Here is a 27,796-nt window from a genome sequence, read left to right as displayed (position 1 = left end):
GGTCTTGAAAGGCAACATCTACAGCCCTGCCCTCATCAACGTTCTTGGTTACTTACTCAAAAAAAACATTCAAATTAATTGGACATGGATCTCCCACATACTTTAAGACGGTGACTGTCTTCAATCAATACCTGTCTTTCCAAATGCATGTACATCTTATCCCTCAGAATCCTCTCCAGTAACTTGCCTACCTTAGACGTTACGTTTACTGGTTTTCATTTGCAGCCTTCCTGAATGGAGGCACAACATTAGCCAACCTCAAGTATTCCAATGCCATGTCTGTGTCTAAAGATGATTCCTTTTTCTCAGCCATGTCTCCTACAATTTCTTCTCTAGCTTCCCACAGAGTCCTTGGATAGACCTGATCATATGATCAAGCTCAGAAGGTTTATCTACCTTCATATGTTTTGGGATTACAGCACCTCCTAAAATATGGACCATTCTCAAGGCATCATCATGCACTTTCCCTTATCTTCATTTCTTCCTCCAAGGTAAAACAGAGGATAAATATTCTTTGAGGACCCTGCCCATCTCCTACGACTCCACATATAAATGACCACTTTGGTTTCTGAGGAATCCTATTCTCTCTTTAGTTACCCTTTGTTCCATAATATACGTAGTAAATTTCTCATCTGCTGAGTACATTTTCTGCTTGGACACTGCTCATGAATTTGACAATGAGAAATGACAGTATTTTAATGTCCTTGCCAATCATTTTGCATTTAAGTTTCTAATCAAAATAGCTAAAGGAACACTAACTTTTAGTCCCAGATACAAGAGGTGGTAGCTATACAACGTGAGACCACTCCTGGGGCACTGAGTTCTGGGCAACACACCTTAGCAGGAATGTATTGACATGTAGAGTGGATTCATGGAATGATTACAGGACACCAGTGGTTACCATTTCTTATAGATATTGTATGAACTGAGTCTTTAGATTAAGTTCCCATCACCCAAGATCCATCTTCTCTGTATTCGGCCGGGATGGTTTTCTCCCCTAATAATACTCCTTAATTTGGATTTTAAAATGCTGAGGTTGACTTCAAAGTTATTGGATGGGATTATTAGGACAACATAGAAACATAGAAAATAGGTGCAGGAGGAGGCCATTCGGCCCTTCGAGCCAGCACCGCCATTCATTGTGATCATGGCTGATCATTCCCTATCAATAACCCGTGCCTGCCTTCTCCCCATATCCCTTGACTCCACTAGCCCCTAGAGCTCTATCTAACTCTCTCTTAAATCCATCCAGTGATTTGGCCTCCACTGCCCTCTGTGGCAGGGAATTCCATAAATTCACAACTCTCTGGGTGAAAAAGTTTTTTCTCACCTCAGTCTTAAATGACCTCCCCTTTATTCTAAGACTGTAGCCCCTGGTTCTGGACTCACCCAACATTGGGAACATTTTTCCTGCATCTAGCTTGTCCAGTCCTTTTATAATTTTATATGTTTCTATAAGATACCCCCTCATCCTTCTAAACATGGTGGCACATTTCTTTGAGTGGGGTTAGTGAGGCAGGTTGGTGAGTGGTGTGAGCTTCGTGGCTCAGTAGCTCCAGCCTCGCATGTTCTTGAATCGAAGTGAGATGAATTGTTTGTTTATGAAAATTGTCCTCTGGCATGAAGCCCACAACTGGAGCACCTGAGTTTGCAGTGTTGGAATGGAATGCATACTTTACGTTCCTGATGAGGAATTTCCCTCAGACTTTAAAGTTGTGAAATAATTATGAGAATTGGTATTCATACTATTACTATTGCATTTCCCTGTTACAGGACACAGCATCCCTGGGGTCACAGAAAGGAGGCATAACAAAGCAAGGATGGCTGCATAAGGGAAATATCAACAGTGCAATCAGTGTTACCATGCGGGTAAGAATTTGCATTAAAGCTCTGTTATGTAAGTTCAAATTGATCTTTCATGTTTCCAAATTTTGTCATGGCCAGTAGCGTTAAATGAATCAGTTCAGTAAATTTGAGTAGCTAGATATTATATTCTCGTGCAGGTCATGGGTAGGAGCACATTTCTGATATTGCCCTTGTGAATAACACCTATAAATGTTTGTCATCAGTATAAAATGAACTTGCTGTGCACATGTTGGCTACCACAACAGCGACTGCACACCAGTCTGGTTGCAGGAACAGTAAATGTATTTGGGAACTTCTGAGGATGTGTAAATGCACGTTTCTCTTTCATCATGTAGATTGAGAGAGGCAGAACATCCGGTCTAGATTCACTGTGCCAAGGACCAATCACAGGCAGATGGGAGTAGTGGGGAGAAGGCAGGAGAATGGGGTTAGGAAGGAGAGATAGATCAGCCATGATTGAATGGGGGAGTAGACTTGATGTGCCGAATGGCCTAATTGTGCTCATCTCACTTATGATCTTAGTGTAGCTGGGACATGTTGGCCAACATGGGCATGATGGGCCGAGGGGCCTGTTTCCACCCTGCACGACTCTATGATCTGTGTGTGAGTGAATGATGTTGGTTGAGGGATTATTATTGGTTAGGAGTCTGGTGAGAACTCTTCAGATTGCTGCTGTGGAACGCTTTTGTCCAGCTGAGAGATCAGAGGTAAAAGATCCCTCTGTCAATGTAACTCCTTTCTCTGGTCTGGGACCATTAGACTGATTTTTACATTCAGGTTTCTGCAGTCGAACAGTCTTCTGAACGGCCGCAAGGAGTTCCAGCCACTGAGCCAAAACCATATTAACTTTCACTATTGGGCAATAAATTGTGAATGAAACATAAATATTTGTCTTTCTCACTCTGAAACGACATTTTTGTCTCCTCAGTCTTTCAAGAGACGGTTTTTCCACTTGACCCAGCTCGGGGATGGCTCGTACATTCTCAATTTTTACAAAGACGAGAAAATCTCCAAGGAACCAAAGGGCTCAATCTTCCTGGATTCGTGCATGGGAGTGGTACAGGTAGGCGAGCCAGCGTTTTGATGGAAGGTTTTGTTGCTGCTTTCAGTAGAGGTCACATCCATCATGAGCCTGCTCCCTGGAGACGGTGAAAATGGAATGATTATCGTCAGGTTTCCTGTTTACTCGTTCACGCTGCAGGAGGAAGACGAATGCAACACTGAGCTCTTGTGTCTGCTCAGAGTTCCAGTGAATTTTAAATTGCCAGCGTGACGATTTTATTGAAGTACATTGTATATGCAGGAGACAAGAGTTCCCCAAGTTGGAGTCACTGGTTTTGTGGAGAACCATGAGGATTAGATATTCTGGTGTGAATCTGAGTGACAAAATTACATACTTATGAGAAGCAGCATCCTGTTTCCTGTGTCTATTTTGTTCATTATTTGTGATAGTATATTGATCATAAAACTGCATTTTCTCATTTGAATGGTGGAAAACCCTATATTGCCCTACAATAGCCTTTTCCTGCTTTTCCCTCCTGTTTCCCGTCTTTGCTCTGCTTCTCCCCATTACTCACCCTGACCCCTCCCTCTATTTCCTTTTCCTTCCAATGCTTCAAGCGACTGGCTCTCTCCCTCTGTCTGGCCATTGGCTGAGTTTGTACCTGGCCACATGCAAGCTTGTCATCCTTTTAGGTTAGAGATATAGAGTGAAAACAGGCCATTTGGCCCAACAGGTCCACACCGACTAATGATCACCTGTACACTGGTTCTATCCCACACGTTAGTGACAATTCACAGAAACCAATTAACCTTCAAAGCAGCACGTCTTTGGAATATGGGGGAAAACTTGAGCACCTGGAACCCCATGCGGTCACAAGGAGAACTTGCAAACTCCGTGTAGACAGCTCCCGTAGTGAGGATTAAATCCTGGTCTCGATAGCACTGCCTACCTGTACAGCCATTCCTGTTGCTCAGCCTGATCGGTTCTTGCCCCAGCTCTTTGCCATTTGTGGAGCATGGACATCACTGCAATCCCTGTATTTATTCCCTATTTGCCCCTGGGAAGGAAATAGTGCAACACCTATACCTGCTACAATCCATGTGGTGGCGATACCATTGGAGAAGGAGTTGAAAGATTTCGACTCAGCAGTAATGAAAGAAGGGCAATACATTTCCTAATTGGGAATGTTGTCCAACTTGGAACGGCAGCTGTAGGAAGGAGTGTGGCAATGTGCCAGCCCCACTTGCCCTTCTCAGTTGTAGATGTTGTGGGTTTGGGACGTGCATTTGGAGCAGCTGGGGCAAGTAATTGCAGTGCATTTTTCAGCCTCTCTATTCCGGTGATATAGGAGGTGAGGTGGCACAGTGATGCTGGAGCGGCACGGTGGCGCAGCGATAGAGTTGCTGCCTAACAGTGCCAGAGACCCGGGTTCAATCCTGACCTCAGGTGCTGTCTGTACAGAGTTTGTACATTTTCCCTGTGAATGCGTGGGTTTTCTCCGGGTGCTCCGATTTTCACTCCTACACTCCAAAGACAAACAGGTTTTCGCGGTTAAGTTGTAAATTGGCCCGAGCATGGGGAATGGTGCTAGCTTACTGAGTAATCGCTGGTCGGTGGGGAGTCGGTGGGCCGGAGGTCTTGTTTCCATGCTTTAAAGTCTAAAAGTGAATGTTCAGAGTGGTGTGGGATGTTAATCAAGCAGGCTGATCTGTGCTGGAATTTGGCACGCTTGCTTGTCGTTGGAGCTGTGCGCATTCTGACAAGCCGAGAATATGCCATCAGACTCCTGGCATCTGCCTTGTAGATGGTGCATGGACCGTGTCTGTCAGGGGGTGAGTCTGGGGGTGTGTCTGTCAGGGGACAAGATATCAGACTTTGACCTGTTTTTGTACCCACAATATATTGATGTGGCCCAAGGAGTTTCCTGGTCAGTGTTGGTTTTGGGGGACGTGTTGGTTTTGGGGGACATGCACGTGTTGGTTTTGGGGGACATGCTAATGGCGTTGTGGATGAATGCGGATTTGCTGCTGAAACCCTCTCCCGTGATGCCTTTACCTTCAGACATGATCCTTCCTTCCTGGCTGGGCGCACTTTTTCCAATCTCTGCAACTTAATCACTATTGTGCATCCAACATACCCAGACTTTCACAACCGTCAGTTACCTAATCTCATTCTGCTGAATTGCACTAGCCCCAAACGGAGATATTTTGAGAAGAAACATCTTAATACTTCTCTGCACTCACCCCAGATTCTCACTGTAACCTCTCAGCAACTGTAGACTCTCTGAGGTCCTACAATTCGGATCCCATGATCATCTGCAATTACCATCACTCCACCTGAGGCAGCTCCGCCTTCAGCTGCCTTTTTCCCGAGCTCTGAATTTACGTTCCAAAACCCCCTCTGCTCCCTTTTAGTTTTTTTTTAGTTTAGTTTAGAGATATAGCACGGAAAAAAAGCCGTTTGGCCCACCGAGTCTGCACCGACCAGCAATCCCCACATATTAACGCTATCCTACACACACTAGGGGCAATTTACACTTATGCCAAGTGTACAAACTTGTACGTCTTTGGAGTGTGGGAGGAAGCAGAAGATCTCTGAGCAAACCCACGCGGTCACAGTGAGATTGTACAAACTCCATACAGACAGCACCTGTAGTCGGGATCGAACCCGGGTCTCCGGCACTGCAAGCAAAGGCAGCAACTCTACCAACCCGTCCACTCCTGGCTGGGTTCTTCTGCTTTGAAGTTGTTCTTTAAAGCTTTCCTGAAGAGAAAGTGGTAGACCGATACAGTTACAACTTTTAAAGGACACTTGGATAGGTAATGGAAAGGAAAGGTTTGGAGGGATATGGGCAAGGCAGTTGGGCAACTTGGTCAGCATGGATGAGTTGGGCCGAAGGGCCTGTTTCGATGCTGTATGGCTCTATGACTCTATCTATCTGATCGAGCTATTGGAAACCTGCCCTTATGTATCGTATGACCGGGTCAGATGTAAATATATTCTGGTGTATCAGCCTTGGCAATTTTTATCACATTAAAGCTGGAAGTAATGCTTGTAAGATTGATAAAGAATAAATAATTCGTTTTACTGTTTCACAGAACAACAAAATACGGCGATATGCCTTCGAACTGAAGATGCAAGACAAGAGTAGTTACCTGTTGGCAGCTGACAGTGACCTGGAGATGGAGGAGTGGATCGGATCGCTGAATAAAATCCTGCAAAGTACTTTTGAGGCTGCCATGCAAGAGAAGAGGAATGGCGACTCGTCGGAAAGTGAGTTTGTGTTCTGTCCTGCTTCAATGGGGACGGGGTTAAATAGGCTGAACTTGAACCGGTTGAAATTCCACCAGCCTGGTGCCATGCTCTCCCACTGTGCCATAGTGAGATGACTTTATCTGTGCCAGATGTGGTGTCAACTGTGGTGTTTGGTTAAAGAAAACAAGACATGGAGGTCTAGTGCCTTGTGATCCTACATGTTTGAGTTTACTGTATTGCCATGTGTAGCAGGATACAGTGAAAAGCTTTTGGTGCATCCTAACCGGTCAGCAGAAAGGCAACACATGATTACTATAGAGCCGTCCACAGTGTATAGAGCAGATAAAGGGAATAACGTGAATAATGTTTCGTGCACAATAAAGCCAGGATAGCCCGATCAAAGATATCAATGGGTTTAGTGGCATCTGATGTTTATATCTGTCTCTTTCCCATTATTTATCATTGTTCCCGATGTTGGGGAGGTCCAGAACAAGGGGTCACAGTTTAAGGATAAGGGGGAATTACTTTAGGACCGAGATGAAGAAAACATTTTTCACACAGAGAGTGGTGAATCTCTGGAATTCTCTGCCACAGAGGGTAGTTGAGGCCAGTTCATTGGCTATATTTAAGAGGGAGTTAGATGTGGCCCTTGTGGCAAAAGGGATCAGGGGGTATGGAGAGAAGGCAGGTACAGGATACTGAGTTGAATGATCAGCCATGATCATATTGAATGGCGGTGCAGGCTCGAAGGGCCGAATGACCTACTCCTGCACCTATTTTCTATGTTTCTATTATGTGTCTGTGTTTGACTTTGTGTGTGTGTGTGTTTGACTTTGTGTGTGTGTGTGTGTATCTATTTGTGTGTGTGTGTGTGTGTATCTATTTGACTGCAACAACCAGGTTCAGGAATAGCTACTTCCCCTCAGCCATCAGGCTATTAAACCTGGCTCGGACAAAACTCTGATTATTAGCAACCACTTTCTGTTATTTGCACTACCAGTTTATTTATTCATGTGTGTATATATTTATATCATGGTATATGGACACATTTATCTGTTTTGTAGTAAATGCCTACTATTTTCTGTGTGCTTAAGCAAAGCAAGATTTTCATTGTCCTATACAGGGACACATGACAATAAACTCACTTGAACTTGAACTTGAGTCTATGTCTGGCTGTCCGCATGTACTTGTGTATTTGGCTTTGAGGGTGTGGGTGTGCATGTATGTGTGGGTGTGCCATTGGGTGCGTGTGGGTGAGGGCCAGTGTGTGCGTCTTTGTGCCTGTGGGGAAGGTGTGTGTGTGTGGCTGAACTTGAACATCCATTTCAGTCATTGTGCCTGTGGAGAGATTGCAGAATTTGACTCTGGAATGACACCCAAGACTTGCCGGGTGAAATTACAGACAGGAGTTGCATTTCCTGGAGTTGAGAAAGTGAAGGAGGCTTTAAGGGTGATGGACTTGACCTGGACCTCCTGGTTGCCTCTCATGGGAAGCCTCTGATCACAGTCGCTGCAGTTTCAGGGTCCTAACATTGTGTCAGACCAGGTGCGTGGGAACAGACAGTCCCCACAATGGCTGGTAGCAGGCCCCACCCACAATCTCCCCTGACGCCTGAGGCCTTTCCGTCGAAACATGATGAGTAATATAATTTAAAACCATTTTCAAGTTAATTGAACCCAACTTTTTTAATTAAAATTAAGCAAGCCACTTTTTTTTGTTGAGGTTGACAACCACATTGATGTGCATGTTTGAATGCGTGAGATCTGGTCCTAAGTACTGTAGATTACAGAGCTCGGAGATCATCCAAGGCTTGTTAGTAGAAGGCTGCAATGATTTTGGAGGGAGCATATTCCTTCGCGCATTTCCTTCTGAAGTCATAAGGAAGAGTAGAATTGGGCCATTCGGCCCATCAAGTCTACTCTGCCATTCAATCATGGCTGATCTATCGCTCCCTCCTAACCCCATTCTCCTGCCTTCTCCCCCTATCCTCTGACACCCATACTAATCATGAATTGATCTATCTCTGCCTTAAAAATATTCACTGACTTGGCCTCCACAGCCTTCTGTGGCAAAAAAATCCACAGATTCACCACCCTATGACTAAAGAAATTTCTCCTCATCTCCTTCCTAAAAGAACGCCCTTTAATTTTGTATTCAATCGGGCCCACTGCCATTTCCTTGAACGTCCAGTCTACCAACGCCAAACAGTCATGGAGTCATTCCACCTCCTCCACTGACCAGCCCCCACAACCGCAGTTGCCCATTTCAGTTGCTGCCTATACACAGGATGAAGCAGCATAGCCAGGTGGTCCAAGTGACGGTTCAGGATGGAGCGATAGGCATCGTTGCCCGAGGTATTTGATCCTCTGGTGCTACATGACACATGCTTGTGTAGTTAGGAAGTGACTTCGACCTAGCCTTGTTGCAGGAGACGTTGGCAAAACTTGGATTGTTTCATAAGTTCATGCCATAGGAGCAGAATTAGGCCGTTCGACCCATCAAGTCTACTCCGCCACTCACGCATGGCTGATCTGTGTTTTACTCTCAACCCCAATCTTCTGCCTTCTCCCCATATCTCCTGGCGTCTTGATCAGCAATTAGAAGAATCTGTCAATCTCTGCCTTAAAAATACCCAATGACGACCTCCATTGCTGTCTGTGACAGTGAATTCCACAGATTCACCACTCTATGACTAAAGAAATTCCTGCCTTCTGGAGCATTGAAGGTTGCAGGGAGATCTGATAGTAATCTATAAAATTAGGAGAGGTGTAGCTAGGGTAAACAGTCAGAGCCTTTTATCCCAGGGTGGAAATATTAAAAACTAGCAGCATAGCTTTAAAGATCAGAAAGGGGAATGTTTAAAAGGGATATGTGGGTCCAGTTTTTTTACACAGAGAGTGGTAGCATGCTGTTAGGGGTGAAGTATGCTGTTAGGGGTGGTAGTTCAGTGCCTCAGTAATACCTTATTGTCGCATGCCCCCATGTACAGAGGAATTCTTTATTGGAAGCAGATAGGACAGTAGCATTTAAGAGGCTTTTAGATAGACGCATGTCCAATTCTATACGGCCGTCGTAGAGTCTGTTCTCGCCTTCTCCATCATGGTCTGGTTTAGCTCAGCCACCAAGCACGTGTCAGGTTGCAGCGAATCGTCCGATTAGGTGAGAAGGTTGTTGGCTGCAACCTTCCCTCCATTGACGAACTGTACACTGCAAGGGCCAGGAAACGAGTGGGTAAGATCATCTCTGACCCTTCTCACCCTGGCCACAGACTCTTTGAACCACTTCCCTCTGGAAGGCGACTCCGGACTGTCAAAGCTGCCACTGCCAGACATAAAAACAGCTTTTTTCCACGAGTAGTAGCTCTACTCAATAACCAAAAATCTGTAGCCTCCTTTTGCTCGGGTATTTATTTAATTCACATGTTTAATCAATAATGATTTATTATTAATGTTTAATGTTTTATGTGTCATTCCTAACTGTCACTGTATGTCATGTTGTCACTTGCGTGCGGAGCACCAAGGCAAATTCCTTGTATGTGAATACTTGGCCAATAAACTTATTCATTCATTCATATGCAGGGACTGGGTGAAAATGGATTATGTGCAAGCAGAGGCGCTATTCGGCCCAGACTTTGTGGGTTGAAGGGCTTGCTCTGGTGTTGTATTGTTCAATGTGCTATAATGTGAAGGTTGATAGACACAAAAAGCTGGAGCAACTCAGCGGGACAGGCAGCATCTCTGGAGAGAAGGAATGGGTAACGTTTCGGGTCAAGACCCTTCTTCGTTCCGAAGAAGGGTCTCGACCCGAAACGTCACCGAAACGTCGACCCGAAACGTCACCCATTCCTTCTCTCCAGAGATGCTGCCTGAGTTACTCCAGCTTTTTGTGTCTACATCTTCGGTTTAAACCAGCATCTGCAGTTCCTTCTTGCACATAATGTGAAGGTTCTTAGGAATGCAATTATCACGTTATAGTCGAACTACTTGTAAACAGGTGTCGAACAAGATGCCAAGTTAAACTAATCTCCCCTGTCTGCATATGATTCATATGTCTCCTTCCCCTGTATGAGCACAGCACAGGAGCAGTCGGTGAATGTGGTGAACAGCTTCCTCTCCCTTTGATCAAAGCTGGATGACTGTTGATGAAGTGTGAACCACTCCCAGTATCTGTATTTAAGAGGCTTTTTAAATTTAATTTCTGCAATCTCTTTGTTTCTGCTTTGTGGCCCAGTTGCGATCTCCTGTCAATGGCGGAATAGCATCCGAGTGAGAAGAAACAGGATTAGCAGGCTTTCTGATATTTGCAGACAAATGTTTATGTTATTAATGCTTTTTATTAATTGACCCATTAGTTTAAATGTTACTTTTTTTAGGTAGGATCCTGTTCTGCAAGGAAACGGAATTTGTGCCTGAGCAGATTAATTGGAGGGTTTCACAATCAGAAAGGGATTTAGTCGACCAACCATACCTAATGATGGAAAGTTTGGTGACCAACAGACAAGGAGTGAGGGGGAAGGCCATGAGAGCCAGAGAGGAGATATTTCTCTACAGTGAGTTGTGTTTGGGAACAAACTCCCTGTAAAAGAATTGGATAAATGATGAGGAGGGACCTCATTGAAACTTAACGAATAGTGAAAGGCCTGAATATAGTGCATGTGGAGAGGATGTTTCCACGAGTGGGAGCATCCAGAACCAGAGGGAATAGCCTCTGACTAAAAGGATGTTCCTTTAGAAATGTGATAGGGATTTCTTTAGTCAGAGGGTGGTGATGAATCTGTCGAATTCATTGCCATAGACGGCTGTGGAGGCCAAGTCAATGGATATTTTCAAGGTGGAGATTGACAAGTTCTTGATTATTAAGGGTGTCAGGGGTTATGGGGAGAAGGCAGGAGAATAGGGTTGAGAGGGAAAGATAGATCAGCCATGATTGAATGGTGGAGTAGAGTCGACTTGACGGGCCGAATGCTCCTGTCAAAACTGGGAAAGGGGAAAGGTCTGGGGATAGCTGGAACAGGTGGAGCAGTGGGAGTAATGAATATTTTCACAGGGGAGGGACTCAAATAGGGAAAGCTAGCAGTCAGTGTGTGAGGAAGGAGGCAGAGAAGGGTAGCACCCTGACCCAAAATGTAGGGGAGAAAGAAGAAAAAGACAATAAACAGAGAATAAGAGAGGGTGGGTTTCTTAAATGTGTATATTTTAATGCTAGGAGCATTGTAAGAAAGGTGGATGAACTTAGAGCCTGGATTGACACCTGGAAATATGATGTTGTGGCGATCAGTGAAACATGGTTGCAGGAGGGCTGTGATTGGAAACTAAATATTCCAGGATTTCGTTGCTTCAGGTGTGATAGAATTGGAGGGGCAAGAGGTGAAGGTGTTGCATTGCTTATCAGGGAAGATATTACAGCAGTGCTTTGGCAGGATAGATTAGAGGGCTCGTCTAGGGAGGCTATTTGGGTGGAACTGAGAAATGGGAAAGGGGTAGCAACACTTATAGGGGTGTATTATAGACCGCCAAATGGGGAGCGGGAATTGGAAGAACAAATATGTAAGGAGATCGCAGATATTAGTAGTAAGCACAAGGTAGTGATTGTGGGAGATTTCAATTTTCCACACATAGACTGGGAAACACATTCTGTAAATGGGCTGGATGGTTTGGAGTTTGTAAAATGTGTGCAGGATAGTTTTTTGCAGTAATACATAGAGGTACTAGAGATGGGGCGGTGCTGGACCTCCTGTTAGGAAATGAGACGGGTCAGGTGGCAGAGGTATGCGTTGGGGAACAGTTCGGGTCCAGTGATCACAATACCATTAGTTTCAATATAATTATGGAGAGGGTCAGAACTGGACCTAGGGTTGAGATTTTTGATTGGAGAAAGGCTAACTTTGAGGAGATGTGAAAGGATTTAAAAAGAGTGAATTGGGACATTTTGTTTTATGGGAAAGATGTGGAAGAGAAATGGAGGACATTTAAAGGTGAAAATTTAAGAGTACAGAATCTTTATGTCCCAGTTCAGTTGAAAGGAAATAGTAAAAATTGGAAAGAGCCATGGTTTTCAAGGGAAATTGGACACTTGGTTCGGAAAAAGAGAGAGATCTACAATAATTATAGGCAGCATGGAGTAAATTAGGTGCTTGAGGAGTATAAGGAATGTAAAAAGAATCTTAAGAAAGAAATTAGAAAAGCTAAAAGAAGATATGAGGTTACTTTGGCAAGTACGGTGAAAGTAAATCCAAAGGTTTTCTACAGCTATATTAATAGCAAAAGGAGAACGAGGGATAAAATTGGTCCATTAGAGAGTCAGAGTGGACAGCTATCTGCAGAGCCAAAAGAGATGGGGGAGATATTGAACAATTTATTTTCTTCGGTATTCACCAAGGAGAAGGATATTGAATTATGTGAGGTAAGGGAAACAAGTAGAGTAGCTATGGAAACTATGAGATTCAAAGAAGAGGAAGTACTGACACTTTTGAGAAATATAAAAGTTGATAAGTCTCCAGGTCCGGACAGGATATTCCCTAGGACATTGAGGGAAGTTAGTGTAGAAATAGCAGGGGCTATGACAGAAATATTTCAAATGTCATTAGAAACGGGAATAGTGCCAGAGGATTGGCATACTGCGCATGTTGTTCCATTGTTTAAAAAGGGTTCTAAGAGTAAACCTAGCAATTATAGACCTGTTAGTTTGACGTCAGTGGTGGGCAAATTAATGGAAAGGATACTTAGAGATAATATATATAAGCATCTGGATAAACAGGGTCTGATTAGGAACAGTCAACATGGATTTGTGCCTGGAAGGTCATGTTTGACTAATCTTCTTGAATTTTTTGAAGAGGTTACTCGGGAAATTGATGAGGGTAAAGCAGTGGATGTTGTCTATATGGACTTCGGTAAGGCCTTTGACAAGGTTCCTCATGGAAGGTTGGTTAAGAAGGTTCAATTGTTGGGTATTAATGGTGGAGTAGCAAGATGGATTCAACAGTGGGTGAATGGGAGATGCCAGAGAGTAATGGTGGATGGCTGTTTGTCAGGTTGGAGGCCAGTGACTAGTGGGGTGCCACAGGGATCTGTGTTGTGTCCACTGTTGTTTGTCATGTACATCAATGATCTGGATGATGGTGTGGTAAATTGGATTAGTAAGTATGCAGATGATACTAAGATAGGTGGTGTTGTGGATAATGAAGTAGATTTTCAAAGTCTACAGAGAGATTTATGCCAGTTGGAAGAGTGGGCTGAAAGATGGCAGATGGAGTTTAATGCTGATAAGTGTGAGGTGGCAGGACATCTTGGCAGGACAAATCAAAATAGGACGTACATGGTAAATGGTAGGGAATTGAAGAATGCAGTTGAACAGAGTGATCTGTGGGATCAGAGGGATCTGGGAATAACTGTGCACAGTTCCCTGAAGGTGGAATCTCATGTAGATAGGGTGGTAAAGAAAGCTTTTGGTGTGCTGGCCTTTATAAATCAGAGCATTGAGTATAGAAGTTGGGATGTAATGTTAAAATTGTACAAGGCATTGGTGAGGCCAATTCTGGAATATGGTGTACAATTTTGGTTGCCTAATTATAGGAAGGATGTCCACAAAATAGAGAGAGTACAGAGGAGATTTACTAGAATGTTGCCTGGGTTTCAGCAACTAAGTTACAGAGAAAGGTTGAACAAGTTAGGTCTTTATTCTTTGGAGCGCAGAAGGTTAAGGGGGGACTTGATAGAGGTCTTTAAAATGATGAGAGGGATAGACGTGGATAAGCTTTTCCCACTGAGAGTAGGGAAGATTCAAACAAGAGGACACGACTTGAGAATTAAGGGACAGAAGTTTAGGGGTAACATGAGGGGGAACTTCTTTACTCAGAGAGTGGTAGCTGTGTGGAATGAGCTACCAGTGAAGGTGGTGGAGGCAGGTTCGATTTTATGATTTTAAAATAAATTGGATAGTTATATGGACGGGAAAGGAATGGAGGGTTATGGTCTGAGTGCAGGTAGATGGGACTAGGGGAGAATACTTGTTCGGCACGGACTTGAAGGGCCGAGATGGCCTGTTTCCGTGCTGTAATTGTTATATGGTTATATATGGTTATATGGTTAGCACTGTGAAGGTGGGACACATGGCCTCTTTCGGTCTGATAAGTGGGTAGTGTAGAAGAGAGAAATGAGAAAATACAAGGAATCCCATTTCTGGGAAATCAGAATCTTAAAAAGATGTTTCACGGATAAAATGAAGCAATTCCCCTATGTCCCTGGTAAAAGAAATACGGGAATAGTGGGCAGGTTCTTCATTCCAAGTCTGTCGGGAAAATCGCTTCCTGAAACATTGTTTTAGTCAATGAAATGTAAGCAGATATTTGGCCATCTGCAACACTTTATGTAAGTTGAAATCTTCTCAATGCAACTCACTTCTAGCAAGCTAATGTTTTGTAAACTTCCCCATCCCCCCCACACCACAAACTAGAAGAGTTTAGTTTAGCGATACAGAGTGGAAACAGGCCCTTCGGCCCACTGAGTCCGCGCCGACCTGCGATCCCCGTACACTAGCACTGATCCTACACACTAGGGACAATTTACAATCTTTACTGAAGCTAATTAAACTTAGTGTGAGGAAACTGGAGCACCCGGGGAAAACCCATGCGGTCACAGGGAGAACGTTCAAACTCTGTGCAGACCCGTAGTGAGGATCGAACCTGAGTCTCTGGCTCTGAAAGGCAGCATCTCTACTGCTGCGCCACAATGCTGTCCAAACTCTTCGGTGACTGAAGCCCCTACATTAACGTTGTATAAACAGCTGTCTTGGTTAACTTGTGGAACTTGGGCAGAACTCTAGTTTTCTCTAGAACGCTGGAGGTTGACCTGATGGGAGTATATAATATTATGAGAGCATTAGATAGGGTGGACACTCAGACCCTTTTACCCAGAGTGGAAACGTCAAAAACCTGGGGGCATATCTTTATAGTGAAACGGGCAAAGTTTAAAAGAGATGTGCGTGGCAAGTTTTTATCAGGGAGTGGTGGGTGCCTGGAAAGCGCTGCTGATGTCACAGAATACAGTAACGGTGTTTAAGAAGCTTTTAGATAGACACATGGACATGCAGGGAATTGAGGGGTATGTATGATATCTAAGCATCATGCTCGGCACATAGTAGGCCCAAGGGTCTGTTTCTGAGGTGTACAGTTCCATGCTTTATACAGAACATAGAATAGTTGTGAAGTAGAACACCAGTGAGCTTCTGAATACAGCTGGATGTCTTTGGTCCGCTCTATTTCCTTCTTGCTGACTGGATTCTTTCGGGCAGCAATTAAGCAAATAAGAACATGTACAACACCGTATTTGAATGCCGTGTAAAACAGTAGCACCGGACATACTCGCAAAATAAAGACTGTAATCCAATCAGAAACATAGTTATTTATTATGCATTATTGGATGGATTGATGAATAAATTGGACCTGATTTTTATTTCCAGTCATTTACCGAGTACACACAAGAAAATAATGAGCCTTGGGTCCACAGGTTAACTGAAAGTGATTTGTTTTCTTCCTTTTAGTTTCAGATGATGAACTACCTTGTCTGGGGAAGACAGAACACCTAACTAGCTGGGAAAGCATGCACTATGAACTCACAAAGGTAGTGTTAAATTACAGGTTTCGCAAGTTATTTGTTTAAATTGAAGCTCAAAAGTTGCTTATTTTGCATTAATCATTGTGGAACTAATTTCTTATTTCAAATTAAATTGTGAATAATGATGATAATCTACTTAGAAACCATTACATTTTTGATTCCCTGTTTTGGTGGCGCTGAAATAATGGAATAAATCGGGAGAATCCGCTTGGTGCTCCCTGGTGTCGGCTGTGCGTGTGTGTCTGATTTAATTACAGTGCCTGATGCCCATCGGGCCGAAACCCTTCTTCAGACCAGTACTTGTTTGTGCACCAATCTCAACTTCGACAGTCACCGTCTCCATCTGATGGCCCCAATCCGTCCTCAGGATCATGGGCGGAAATCCCAAGGGGGGACGGGGGTGTCGGTCAGAGGTGGAAGTACAGGGGTGGGACTAAGGATAGAGCGCGGTGATTGGAGGATGGAGATGCCCTGGTGGAGCAAAGATCATAGAGCAGACCTTGAATCAGCCAGTTCGCGGGATCTTCCACCGTCCCGTGGTCAAATTGCTGCGTCGTGGCGATTGGGGCTTCTGATGTTGAAGCCCCCTGCTGGGGGATGGAAGATCCCGCGGCCGGTTTTAAGCCGCGCTGGGCGATGAAACCCCGCAAACGGGCCGATTGTTGAAGCCCCGCGATTCGGGGCGGACGAAGCTGCAGTTTCTGGAGTTCGGAGTCGGTCACCAACCATGCCAGTTCCCGATGTTACCGTCCACAGGGCCCACGGCTGATCCTCCGAAGTCTCTCGTGTGTGTGCGTGCGGGCGCGGCCGCCAAAATAATGTGTCCCCCCCCATGTTTTGACAGCGATTTCCGCCCCTGCTTAGGATGGCGACCATTTGCAAATTTATCAATAAATTTGCTTCCACTGCATGGGGTTGAAGATATTTGGAGTATTGTGAGCAGCCTTGGGCCCCATAACTGAGGATGGATGTGCTGGCATTGGAGAGGGTCCAGAAGTTTATGAGAATTATCCCAGGAATGATTGGGTTAACATATGATGAGCGTTTCTCGGCACTGGGCTGATACGCGCTGGAGTTTAGAAGGATGAGTGGGAGCTCATTGAAACTTACCGAATAGTGAAAGGCCTGACTAGAGTGAATGTGGAGGATGTTTCCACTAGGACTAGAGACTGTATACTCAGAATAAAAGAACGTACCTTTAGAAAGGTACCTTTTGAGGAGGAATTTCTGAAGTCAGAAGGTGGTGAATCTGTGGAATTAATTGCCACGGAAGGCTGTGGAGGTCAAGTCAGAGATTGACAGGTTCTTGGATGTCTGGGTTTATGGGGAGAAGGCAGGAGAATGGAGTTGACAGGGAAAGATGGATCAGCCATGATTGAATGGTGGAGTAGACTTGATGAGCCTAATTCTGCTCCTATAACTTATAATTAATGAACTTGTATGGCTTCAGTTGCTAAGTGGGAAAGCAGCAGAGAATGCCAAAGCTTTTGGCTGTCCATTGTGGAGGGATGAAACCTGGCAAATATTAAAATGCAGAGATCGCAGATGGATCTGGAGATGCAGGAAGTTACAGAAATGGGAAGGACAATAAATAGCCAGAGAGATTTGAAAGTAATTATGGAAACAACCCCACACAATGTTAGAAGTGGTTTACGGGTTGAAAAAATCCTCTTGCAGATGACCTAAGCATTTTCTGCTTTCAGCTTTGCTAGAGTAATCAGCTTCTCTTTACCCTCTCCTGATGTTTAACCTGTTTACTTTGCAGAGCACAAGAGAAATAGAAGCCAAAAAAAATGAAGGCAGATTAAAGCTTTTCATGCTGGATGCAGACTCTCAGGTAAAGCTTGACTTTTATTTTGTAAAACAATTGAGTTTTTGTGACAGTGTACCTGAAATATCGCTGTGATTTCGGGAGTTAGTCCGAGGTGAGAAAGTTGGGATCAAAAGTCCAATAGTTCAGAGTTCTAACTGTTCACAGCTTTGTTTAGGTTAGTTTAGAGACACAGCGCAGAAACAGGCCCTTCGGCCCATCTAGTCCACACCAACCAGTGATCGCTGTACACTAGTTCCATCCTACACACTAGGGGCAATTAACCAAAGCCAATTAACTTACAAACCTGTACGTATTTGGAGTGAGGGAGGAAACCGGACTGTTCAGTGAAACCCCACACGGTCACGGGAAGAACGTACAAACACCCCACAGACAGCACAATTAATCAAGATGGAACCCAGGATTTTGACGCTGTAAAGCCGCAACTCTAATGCTGCGCCACCGTGTAACCTATAAATGATAAACTTAGGGGCAGTGTGATTTTTAAATTCCTGCTGCATTGTTCTCTGCTCTAGGTCCTCTTCTGTCCCTTAGAGATGAAGGGGGCTTTAGTCAATTTGTCCCACAAACATAGTCTTTCCACATTTGCCCCTCCTCAGAAGTATTGCAGCTAAGATCAAGCAGCTGAATGGTGCAGTCTTCAACAAGTGATGACGTTATTGGGACGAACATTTCAGAGGGGCTTGACCTGGATCACAGGGAATGTGAACTTGAGTACTTCCTTGGTTCCTTGAGAATGTGTGTTTAGTTTTTAAAACAACAGACGGAAATGTAAAGCTGGAATCAATAAAAATAATATGTTGGGTTGCCAAATAAACCCAACTGGGTTTGTTATTGTTCATTCTCTCGAAAGTAAGGAACCCTGCTGTCTAATGTGGCCTCTACGTGACTCCAGTCCTGCACCAAGCTGGTGAATCTCCTTGATCTGGGAAGAAGCTGCTCATAGAGAGGAACTTGATGTTTGAGGCCCACTCACCACCACCCTCTGAATGGTCGATAACACATGGGCAGTAAATTCCTGCCCTGCCAGTGAGACCATTGTCTTGTGCATGGGTCTTAAACAACAGTCTACAACCGCACTGAGTGAGGTGTCTGACAAGGCGGCAAGAGATATGTTTTTGCCCTGCACTCAGTGCATTGGAAAAGCTGCTATAAATTTGCTGAGATTTAACTGCACTCAGTGGGCTGAAGGACCTGTTTTGTGGTGTATGATTCTACAACAGGCCGAACACTGTCGTAGAGTTATATAGCACACAACAGGCCCTTCAGCCCATTGAGTCTTTGATCAAGCGCCCATTTATAAGAACCCTACATTGACACTATTTTATTCTCCACGCAGTCCCATCAACTCCCCCAGATCCTACCACTCACCCACACACTTGGGGCATTTATAGTAGTCAATTAATCTACCATCTTTGGGATGTGGGTGGAAACAAGGTATGGTGCTCTGAATTAATACTTTGCATCTATAGGAGAAGGACGTGGAGGATAGAGGGTTAGGGAAGGAGGTACTCTGATGGTCTGCAACATGTGGGCACCAAGAAAGAAGAAGTGTTAGAGATATTGACCACATTAAGGTGTACAGACCCTGAGGACCTGATGAAGTCTCTCCCATGGTGTTATGGGAAGCAAGGGTGGAAATTGCTGGAAACTGCAGGCCAGTGAGCCGTACATCAGTAGTTGGATATTATTGGATTAAGTTCTTTGGGATAGGATTTATGATCACTTATATGAGCAGCAACTGACTAAGTTTAGTGCATGGGAAATCCTGCCTGACAAATCTTAGTATTTGGAGGAGATTACGAAGAACATTGATGAAGGCTAAACAATAGATGTGGTCTTTTGACAAGGTCCCACTCAGTTGGCTAGTCCAGAAGGTCAGGGCACATGAGGTCCAATTTGTGTTGGTAAATTGAATCCAATACTGGCTTGGAGACAAAGGGTAGTGGTGATGGATTATTTTTCTGACTGTAAGTCTGTACCCAGTGATATTCCACAGGGATCGGTGATAGGACCTTTGTTGTTTGTCATGTATGTAAATAGACGATAATGCCTATAGCCTGATCAGTAAGTTTGCTGATGACACGGATATTTGGTGAGGTAGTAGATAGTGAGAATGATTGCCTGAGGAGACAGAGGGACATAGATCAATTGGAAAGGGGTGGGGCAGTGGCAGATGAAATTTAATCTCGACAGGTGCGAGATAATGCCTTTTGAGTCGTCTATACTACTGGCCAGACATGTTCAGTAAACAGCAGGTAATTTAGAGGTGTTGACAGTACAGAGGGATCTTGGAGTGCAAGTTCATAGATCTATGATAATGGTGAGACAGGTGAATAGGGGTGAATAGCTTGTTTGTCTTCACAAGTTATAGTTTTTAGTTTTAGAGATACAGTGCGGAAACAGGCCCTTCGGCCCACCGGGTGCGTGCCGACCAGCGATCCCCGCACATTAACACTATCCTACACCCACTAGGGACATTTTTTACATTTACCAAGCCAATTAACCTACAAACCTGTACGTCCGTGGAGTGTGGGAGGAATCCGAAGATTTCAGAGAAAACCCACGGGGAGAATGTACAAACTCCGTTCAGACAAGCGTATTGAGCATAAAAGTTGGGATATCATTTTGCAGCTGCACAGGCATTGATTCACAGGCACAGGCAGTGGTGAATCTCTGGAATTCTCCACCACAGAAGGTAGTTGAGGTCAGTTCATTGGCTATATTTAAGAGGGAGTTAGATGTGGCCCTTGTGGCTAAAGGGATCAGGGGATATGGAGACAAGGCAGGTACAGGATACTGAGTTGGATGATCAGCCATGATCATATTGAATGGCGGTGCAGGCTCGAAGGGCTGAATGGCCTCCTGCACCTATTTTCTATGTTTCTAAGATTCGGCTGCACGTGGAATATCATCTGCACTCTGGTTGCCGTGCGGGTCAGGTAGTTCTAGAACGAGAGCACAAGAGATTCACCAGGATGTTGCCAAGAATGGAGGGTAGCAGTTACAAAGAGAGGGTGAATAGGCTGGGACTGTTCTCATTGGTGCAGGAGACTGAGGGGTGACCTGTGGAGGTTTATAAGATTATGAGAGGCATAGATAGGGTAGGTCGTCACAATTTCTTTCAAAGGGTGGGGAGTCTAAAACTAGAGGACACGGTTTAAATTGAGAGGGGAAAGATTAGAGGGGAATCTGAGGGGCAACTATAGTGGTTTAGGGAATAAGCTGCCAGAGGTTTACTTTTAGTTTAGATTGGAGCACAGTTTAGCACAGAAACAGGCCCTTCGGCCCACCGAGTCCATGACAACCATCGATCACCAATTTGCACATGCTATGTTATTCCACTTTCTCATCCGCTCCCTACACATCCCAGGGAAAATGTACAAATGCCAGGTAATCTACAAACCCACGTGTCTTTGAGATGTGGGAGGAAACCAGAACATTCGGAGGAAACTTGCGTGGTCACAGGGGGAACGTGCAAACTCCACACAGACAGCACCCAAGGTCAGGATTGAACCCGGGTCTCTGACGCTGTGAGGCAGTATCTTTACCAAGCACGTGCAGAGTTTAGGTATGTTACAAAGCCTACCTGAAGCGTCTTTGAAAATCTGCCGCTGAGGGTGTGCGCGATTTTGGCGCCGTTTAGAGGGGGCGGGTTTAAAACGCGATTTTCTCTAGGCTGTTCAAATCGAAGATGTTCAGCCTAGTTAATTATTAACGAAAAATCGCTGGAAGTCCCCGTCGCAAAAGCTATTATTAGGTTTAAAGGCCTTGAATAATAGTTATAGTAGTTTAAAAATCAATCTCTAAACCCGCGACAGCCAGCAACCGCGGGGTCTCATAAAGCAGATAGCAGAAGGTGGGCTGTATATTTTTACATTAAAAAGGGCTTCTAAAGATCCCTTTATACAAAGTTTAATATTGCGAGTAGCTCAATTTGGGCCCATTATATCGCGCAGTATTTTTCTGGGCATTTGGGGCACAAATCTACCGCAATGTGAACGTTCTAAACCAGCGCGTTCCACAGGGACCCACTGGAAAGCTGATTTAAATGGGCATTTATTTACAGCAATTAAACACTGAATTCCTTCCATTTGGCCTATAAATTAATGTAAATGAGATTTAAAAATCATGTTTTATTGTGAATTATTTGTGAATATTATTTGGACATTTAGGCTATTTAAAAATGTTAATCATTTATTAAGAAATGGATAGATGTTTAGATCTAGTAATTGAAGTCTGAAATTAGCTACAATTAGGTAACTAACTAATTATATGCTTTAATTTCAGGTCATCCAAGTAAGATTATTTTATATTTGTTTCAGAATGCTTCAATCTATGATAACTGAAAATTTCATTCAGTTCTCTTAATTTTTAAGAAAGTTATGGGCTTTTGACTGTTCACGATCACAACTTTTTTGTTATGTCCATAGAAAATCAATAGGGAACAAGATGCTCATTTCCGAGTATGAAAATGGCCATAACTTTTTAAATACTTGAGATATGAAAGTGAATTAGGTGTCAAATTAAACATATTTTTATGCTTTATCTGATGGGATAAATTACAGACTTGATTTTTAAAATCTCAAAATTTTGTAACATTGCTACAGAGTTGGTAATAATTACAGTGTTCAAAAAGCACTTGGACAGATATAGGGATGGGAAAGAAATAGATGTGGGAAAATATAGAAAGATGGGATCAACATAGATAGGCATCTTGGTCGGCGTATTATCAGGCCTCGGGTTCTGTTTCCATGTTGTACGACTGTGACTCTGGCAGTCAGGTGAAATTCATGCAGGACCGAGAAAACATGCAAACTCCTCAGAGTCATTACTCAAACGCAGCTCACTGCAGCTGAGAGGCAGGAGGTGCACTAACTGCACCACTATGCTACTCCAGTATGGCTATGTAAGGTATGTCTGTCAGATCAGGTGGCACAGGAGCCTGTCATCGTCTCTGAAGGACCCCCCAGATTCAGTCTCCTCTCTGATGAAGCACACTCCCCAGCCAGTCCCAGCACCCTGCTCATTCCTAGACCCCTGGATATCCTTTTCAGTGGCGACACCCGTTTGGAAAGTTGTAGATCTACTTCCTGTGCCCCACATACAGTAGTTCAGATAGTGAATCTGGATCGCAGTGGATGTTTGTGTAATTTGTTCTATTTCTCCCATTTTAAGAAACTTGACTTCTCCAGTATCGAACCAGACGTGAAACCCTTTGAGGAAAAGTTTGGAATGCGATTTTTGGTGAAATGCAACGACTTATTCTTCAATCTGCAAAGCTGTGTGGCTGAAAATGAGGAGGGTCCCACCACAAATGTAAGCTAAGTGGTCACGATATGTATCGAGGGTATATAGGCATTGGGGATCCTTGTGTTCCGAGATCATAAGCACCCGGAATTAAGAGTTGGTGGGTGAATTAATGGATATAATGCGTTTCTCCACCCCCTTTTCAATGCCCCGATGGAATACTTTGAAATATAGTCACCCTGGTTATGTAGGAAATGTGACACTCAAACTGAGTACGGCTTGCCCTCACAAACAGCCATGTGGAACGAACAGATAATCGGTTCTAGTGGTGTTGGTTGAGGGAATAAATATTGGCCAAGGCTCTGGGCAAGACTTCTCTTTGAAAGGTTGAATTATTTAAGAGGGCACATACCTCCTCTGGCAGTGCGGCTGTCAGTGCCTCAGAACAACAGTGAAGATGTTTGTTCTCCAGCCTCTGAAGTGGGGCTTGAATCTTTAGAAGTTTGATTCACAGGGAAGAGTGCAGCCCGTTGCTCCAGAGCTGACATAACAAAAGAGAAGATAAACACAAAATGCTGGAGTAACTCAGCAGGTCATCGAGGAAAGGAAATGGGGATGGGAGGGGTCGAAGAGGCATGGGGTTGGACCTCTGCTCCGTGCCCTTTCTCCAGTTGTGATAGTGATCTGCCTTGGTTGTAGGTGGAGCCTTTCTTTGTCACGCTGGCCCTCTTCGACATCAAGGACAATCGGAAGATCTCGGCTGACTTCCACGTGGATCTGAATCACCCGAGTGTGCGATACATGCTGTCAAACTCCACGGCCACGATGAACGGTGGCGAGGGATTGGCGTCATCCCAGAAATCCATCAACGGCATTCCTGAGAACCTGTTGCAGTACCCGAAACAGGTGGGAACGGATGCTCATTGCAGTTATGTCTCCCTATTTCAGCCCAAAACTAGGTTTAATTAGCATTCCTCTTTGAAGTAAAGCTGATTAGCGGGAGAGCCTGATGGGTGTTATGTTATAATAATAATAATAATAATAACTTTATTTCGGACTCAAGGTCCAGACAAGGGGCAACATTACATTAAAAATGCATTGCATTTTTAAAAATATCATAAAGTACATATAAAATCTTAGTATATCACTTATAAAAACATCATGAATTATATATTATGAATATATGTGGATGTTATGAAGAGTTTAGATTTAGGTTTAAGTTTTATTATTATCACGTCTACTGAGGTACAGTGAAAAACTTTGTTTTGCATGTTTTCTAATCAGATCAGATAATATTATACATAAGTACAATCAAGTCAAACTCAAGTACAATAGGTGAAGCAAAGGGCACAGAGTACCAAATAGAATTCTCAGCAATATAGCACATCAGTTGCATTTATACGAAGTCCAATGTCCACAATGGGGTAGAGGTGAATCGGTCAGCTCCCCGGCTAATGGAAGGGCTGTTCAGAAGCCTGATAACAGAGGAGAAGAAGCTGTTCCTGAGTCTGGTGGTGCGTGCTTGCTAGTTTCTGTACCTTCGGTCGGGTGGAAGCAGGGAGGAGGAAGAAAGACCAGGGTGGTACGCCATTGACTTTGTTGGCAGCTTTACTGAGGCAACGTGAATCGTAGATGAAGGCGATGGTGGGAAGTCTGGTCTATGTGATGGACTGGGCTACTCTCTGCAATGTCTTGCAGTCATGGGCAGAGCTGTTCTCAAGCCAAGCTGCGATGCAAATATGCTTTCTATGGTGCATTGGTAGAAGTTTGTAAGAGTTATTGGAGACATGCCAGATTTCCTCAGTCTCCTATGGAAGTAGCGGTATTGATGTGCCTTTTAAGCCGTGGCATCAATGTGGTTGGTCCACAACAGTTCATATAATGGTATATGGACACACTGATCTGTTTTGTAGTAAATGCCTACTATGTTCTGTGTGCTGAAGCAAAGCAAGGATTTCATTGTCCTATCAGGGACACATGACAATAAACTCACTTGAACTTGAACTTGGTAATATTCACCCCAAAGAGGTGAGGGGTGTTTTGATGTCAGGCCTGATTTGGAATATCAAGAGTCGAGGAAGTTCAGATGAAAGATCACAGTTTTCAAAGAAATGTCAAACACACTCATTGGTCGTTGGTTCTTTGTGAGCTATTTTGTATGGAACTTCAAAGCAGCATTGGAAAATTGCAAGGAGAACAAATTACAGGCTAGTTGGCGAGTTAATTGGATTGCGTTGAGACATTTGACAAAGCAAATGATTAAAGAGCCCAGCTGGAATCCTTGTAAATGTGCGGTTATCCATAAAATGCACCAATAAATTAGATGTACTTAAAAATTATTTATTTCAGCTGGTTAAAAATAAAACCTAGAAAATAATCTGGCATTTTTAGGACGTTGTTGGTGCTGGATTGGCAGATTTTTCTGGACTTGGATATTATTCCTGTTAATACAGGTCCACCACCGATTTGTGGGCATTCTTGGTTGCAGAGCCTTTCTGGATTATTCATTTTGCCGCACCAACAGAGTTTAAGGATCTGAGAGGAATCCCAACAGTACCAGAACGGTCCGCCAAGGAGCCGAGATACTGACCCGCCGATCAGCCTCTAAAGTCGGCTATGGTAATGGATCTGCTGGCTCCAGCTGGGCCAGAGTTCCAAAGCCCTGGCCACAGGGGGCAAATTCGACCCGCTGATCGGAGCGGAAGTCCCGATGAGGTCGAGATGGGCCACCTCCTCCTGACTAGGCGCCACATTTTCGGGACTTCTGTGGGAGATTTCAAGTGTTCTCTCTTCATTTTGTCCAGTTTAAAGGAGATGCCAGAATACCAGTTGCCGGAAAATCGGTGGTGGACCTGTATTAAGATATTACAGTGTTATAAACTTTCAAATGAACCTGATAAGGTTAAGACCATAAGACATAGATGCATAAATAGGCCCCTTCAGCCCTTCAGCACGGCTGATATATTTTTCCCCTCTCAGCCCCACTCTCTTCCTGCCTTCCAGTAACATTTGGCACCCTTACTAATCAAGAATCTACCAATCTCTGCCGTAAAAATGCTCAATGATTTGACCTCTGGCTAAAGAAACTGCTCCTCATCTCTTTTCTAAAGGTATGTCCTTTTACTCTGAGGAAGTGCCCTCTGGTTCTAGACTATCCCATTACTGGAAGCATCCTTTCCACATCCACTCTCTCTTGGCCTTTCATTATCCAATAGGTTTCAATGAGATCCCACCGCCCCCTCCCCCGCCCCCCATCCTTCTAAACTCCAGCAAGTAGAGGCCAAGAGTCTTCAAATGTTCCTCTTATGTCAACCAACCATCCCCGGGATAATTCTCGTAAACCTCCACACACTCTCCAAAGCCAGCACATCCTTCCTCAGATATGGGGCCCCAACCAGCTCACAATATTCCAAATGTGGCCACAACAGCACTTGATATTGCTTCAGCATTTACATCTTTGGTTTTGTATTCTTGTCCCCTCCAAATTAGAATTGGATTGTTAAAGAACAAGGGCACTTGTGACCTTCATGGGAGTGTGAGAATAAGAGTCCCAAAGTTTTTCAAGGGAGCCGAAGTACTGGATCTTGTTGAGTTTCGAGGACACAGGGATCCAGGGATTTGATAAGGCTCAGAGAGGGCTAACGAGTCAAGAGTTCATTTGCTGCAGCTTTTACAGGCACACTAAATAGGACAACACAACAAATAAATATACCATCAATTATGCCAGACCATGATAGTCCAAGCCACAGTACATGGAGCAAGATCCATGGAGTTTAGTTTGGTTTAAAGATACAGCATGGAAACATGACATCCATTGATCACCCGTTCACACTAGTTCCATGTTATCTCTCTTTCACATCCAGTCCCTACACACTAGGTACAACTTACAGAGGCCAGTTAACCCACAAATCCGAACGTGTTCGGGATGTGGGAGGATACCGGATCACCTGAAGGAAACCTTTGCGGTTACAGGGAGAACGTGCAAACACAGCACAGACAGCACGCGAGGTCAGGATCGTACCTAGGTCTCGTGCACTGTGAGGCAGCGGCTCTAGCAGTTGCACCACTATGCCGCCCACATGTAGTTTGATGTTAAGGCAGGATTGTGGTTAGGGGTGTGCAGCGTACTTCAAGTTGGTGGGAAGAAGCTGTTCTTCAATCTGGTGTCCACCGTATTCAGCTGCCAATACCTTGTTCCCGATGGTAACAGCGAGATGAGAGCGTGGCCAGGTCGATGTGAATCTTTGACAATATTAGCTGCCTTCTTAAGGCAGCACTTCTTGGAGATCCCTTCAATGGTGGGGAGATCAATGGTGGGGAGATCAGGCTTTGTGTAGCTTCCTTTATTCGTGAGCGTTCGAATTACCGAACCAGGAGTGTAAGAACTGAGACCCCGATGAGTTGTGGGGAAGCGACTTGCAGAATGGTTGTGATTCCCGAATAGTTGCATAGTGGACTGTTGGGGATGTATTGCTCTCCCCAGAGCCCCACCTGTCATTGTGTATCCTAGTCTGTATTATGCTCCCAGTGATATTTTAATGAATGTCAGATGTTGTCTCTCCAGGGCATTTTCTCTGTCTCCTGCCCTCATCAAGACATATTTCTTGTCGCTCGGGTGGAGAAGGTTCTACAGGGAGGCATCACCCAGTGTGCAGAACCCTACATGAAGAGCTCAGATTCAGCCAAGGTACGGCACTTGATTCCTGATCTCCTGCCCGGTCTCGTTTTGCCTTCACGGCTTTTGTTCTGGTGTGCAATGGAAGTAGGTCGGTTACCCGGGTCCTGTGCAACACTAGGGATAGGCACGAGGAGTGGAATGTGTGCACCGTGTGTCCCGATGAAGCAGTGCTCAGGAAGATCCACGAAGTAGAGATATAGTGTGGAAATAGGCCCCTTGGCCTACCGACTCCATGCCGACCAGCAATCCCCGCACACTAGCTCTCTACTACAGACGAGGGACAATTTACGATTACCGATGC

The 27,796-nt window shown here is 44.3% G+C and overlaps 1 protein-coding gene across 13 annotated transcripts in view; it reads left to right on the top strand.

Annotated features, from left to right (window-relative positions):
* Positions 1-27,796, top strand: part of dock9 (dedicator of cytokinesis 9) — a 317,738-nt gene that overhangs the window by 159,511 nt on the left and 130,431 nt on the right. For 12 of the 13 annotated variants that reach the window (XM_033023076.1, XM_033023077.1, XM_033023074.1 and 9 more), the window contains exons 6-13: positions 1,774-1,869; positions 2,795-2,929; positions 5,968-6,142; positions 15,663-15,742; positions 17,502-17,573; positions 22,746-22,886; positions 23,517-23,723; positions 27,382-27,504. In XM_033023076.1, the coding sequence (XP_032878967.1) occupies positions 1,774-1,869; positions 2,795-2,929; positions 5,968-6,142; positions 15,663-15,742; positions 17,502-17,573; positions 22,746-22,886; positions 23,517-23,723; positions 27,382-27,504 (1,029 nt within the window). Of the gene's footprint in view, positions 1-1,773; positions 1,870-2,794; positions 2,930-5,967; positions 6,143-15,662; positions 15,743-17,501; positions 17,574-22,745; positions 22,887-23,516; positions 23,724-27,366; positions 27,505-27,796 lie in introns of all 13 variants that reach the window. The other variant, XM_033023068.1, reaches the window with a different exon arrangement.

The sequence above is a fragment of the Amblyraja radiata genome, chromosome 6, assembly GCF_010909765.2.
Source record: "Amblyraja radiata isolate CabotCenter1 chromosome 6, sAmbRad1.1.pri, whole genome shotgun sequence".
In the NCBI taxonomy this organism is placed as follows: Eukaryota; Metazoa; Chordata; class Chondrichthyes; order Rajiformes; family Rajidae; genus Amblyraja; species Amblyraja radiata.
The sequence above is the reverse complement of the archived record's forward strand: the minus strand, read 5'-3'. Positions and strand labels throughout refer to the sequence as shown.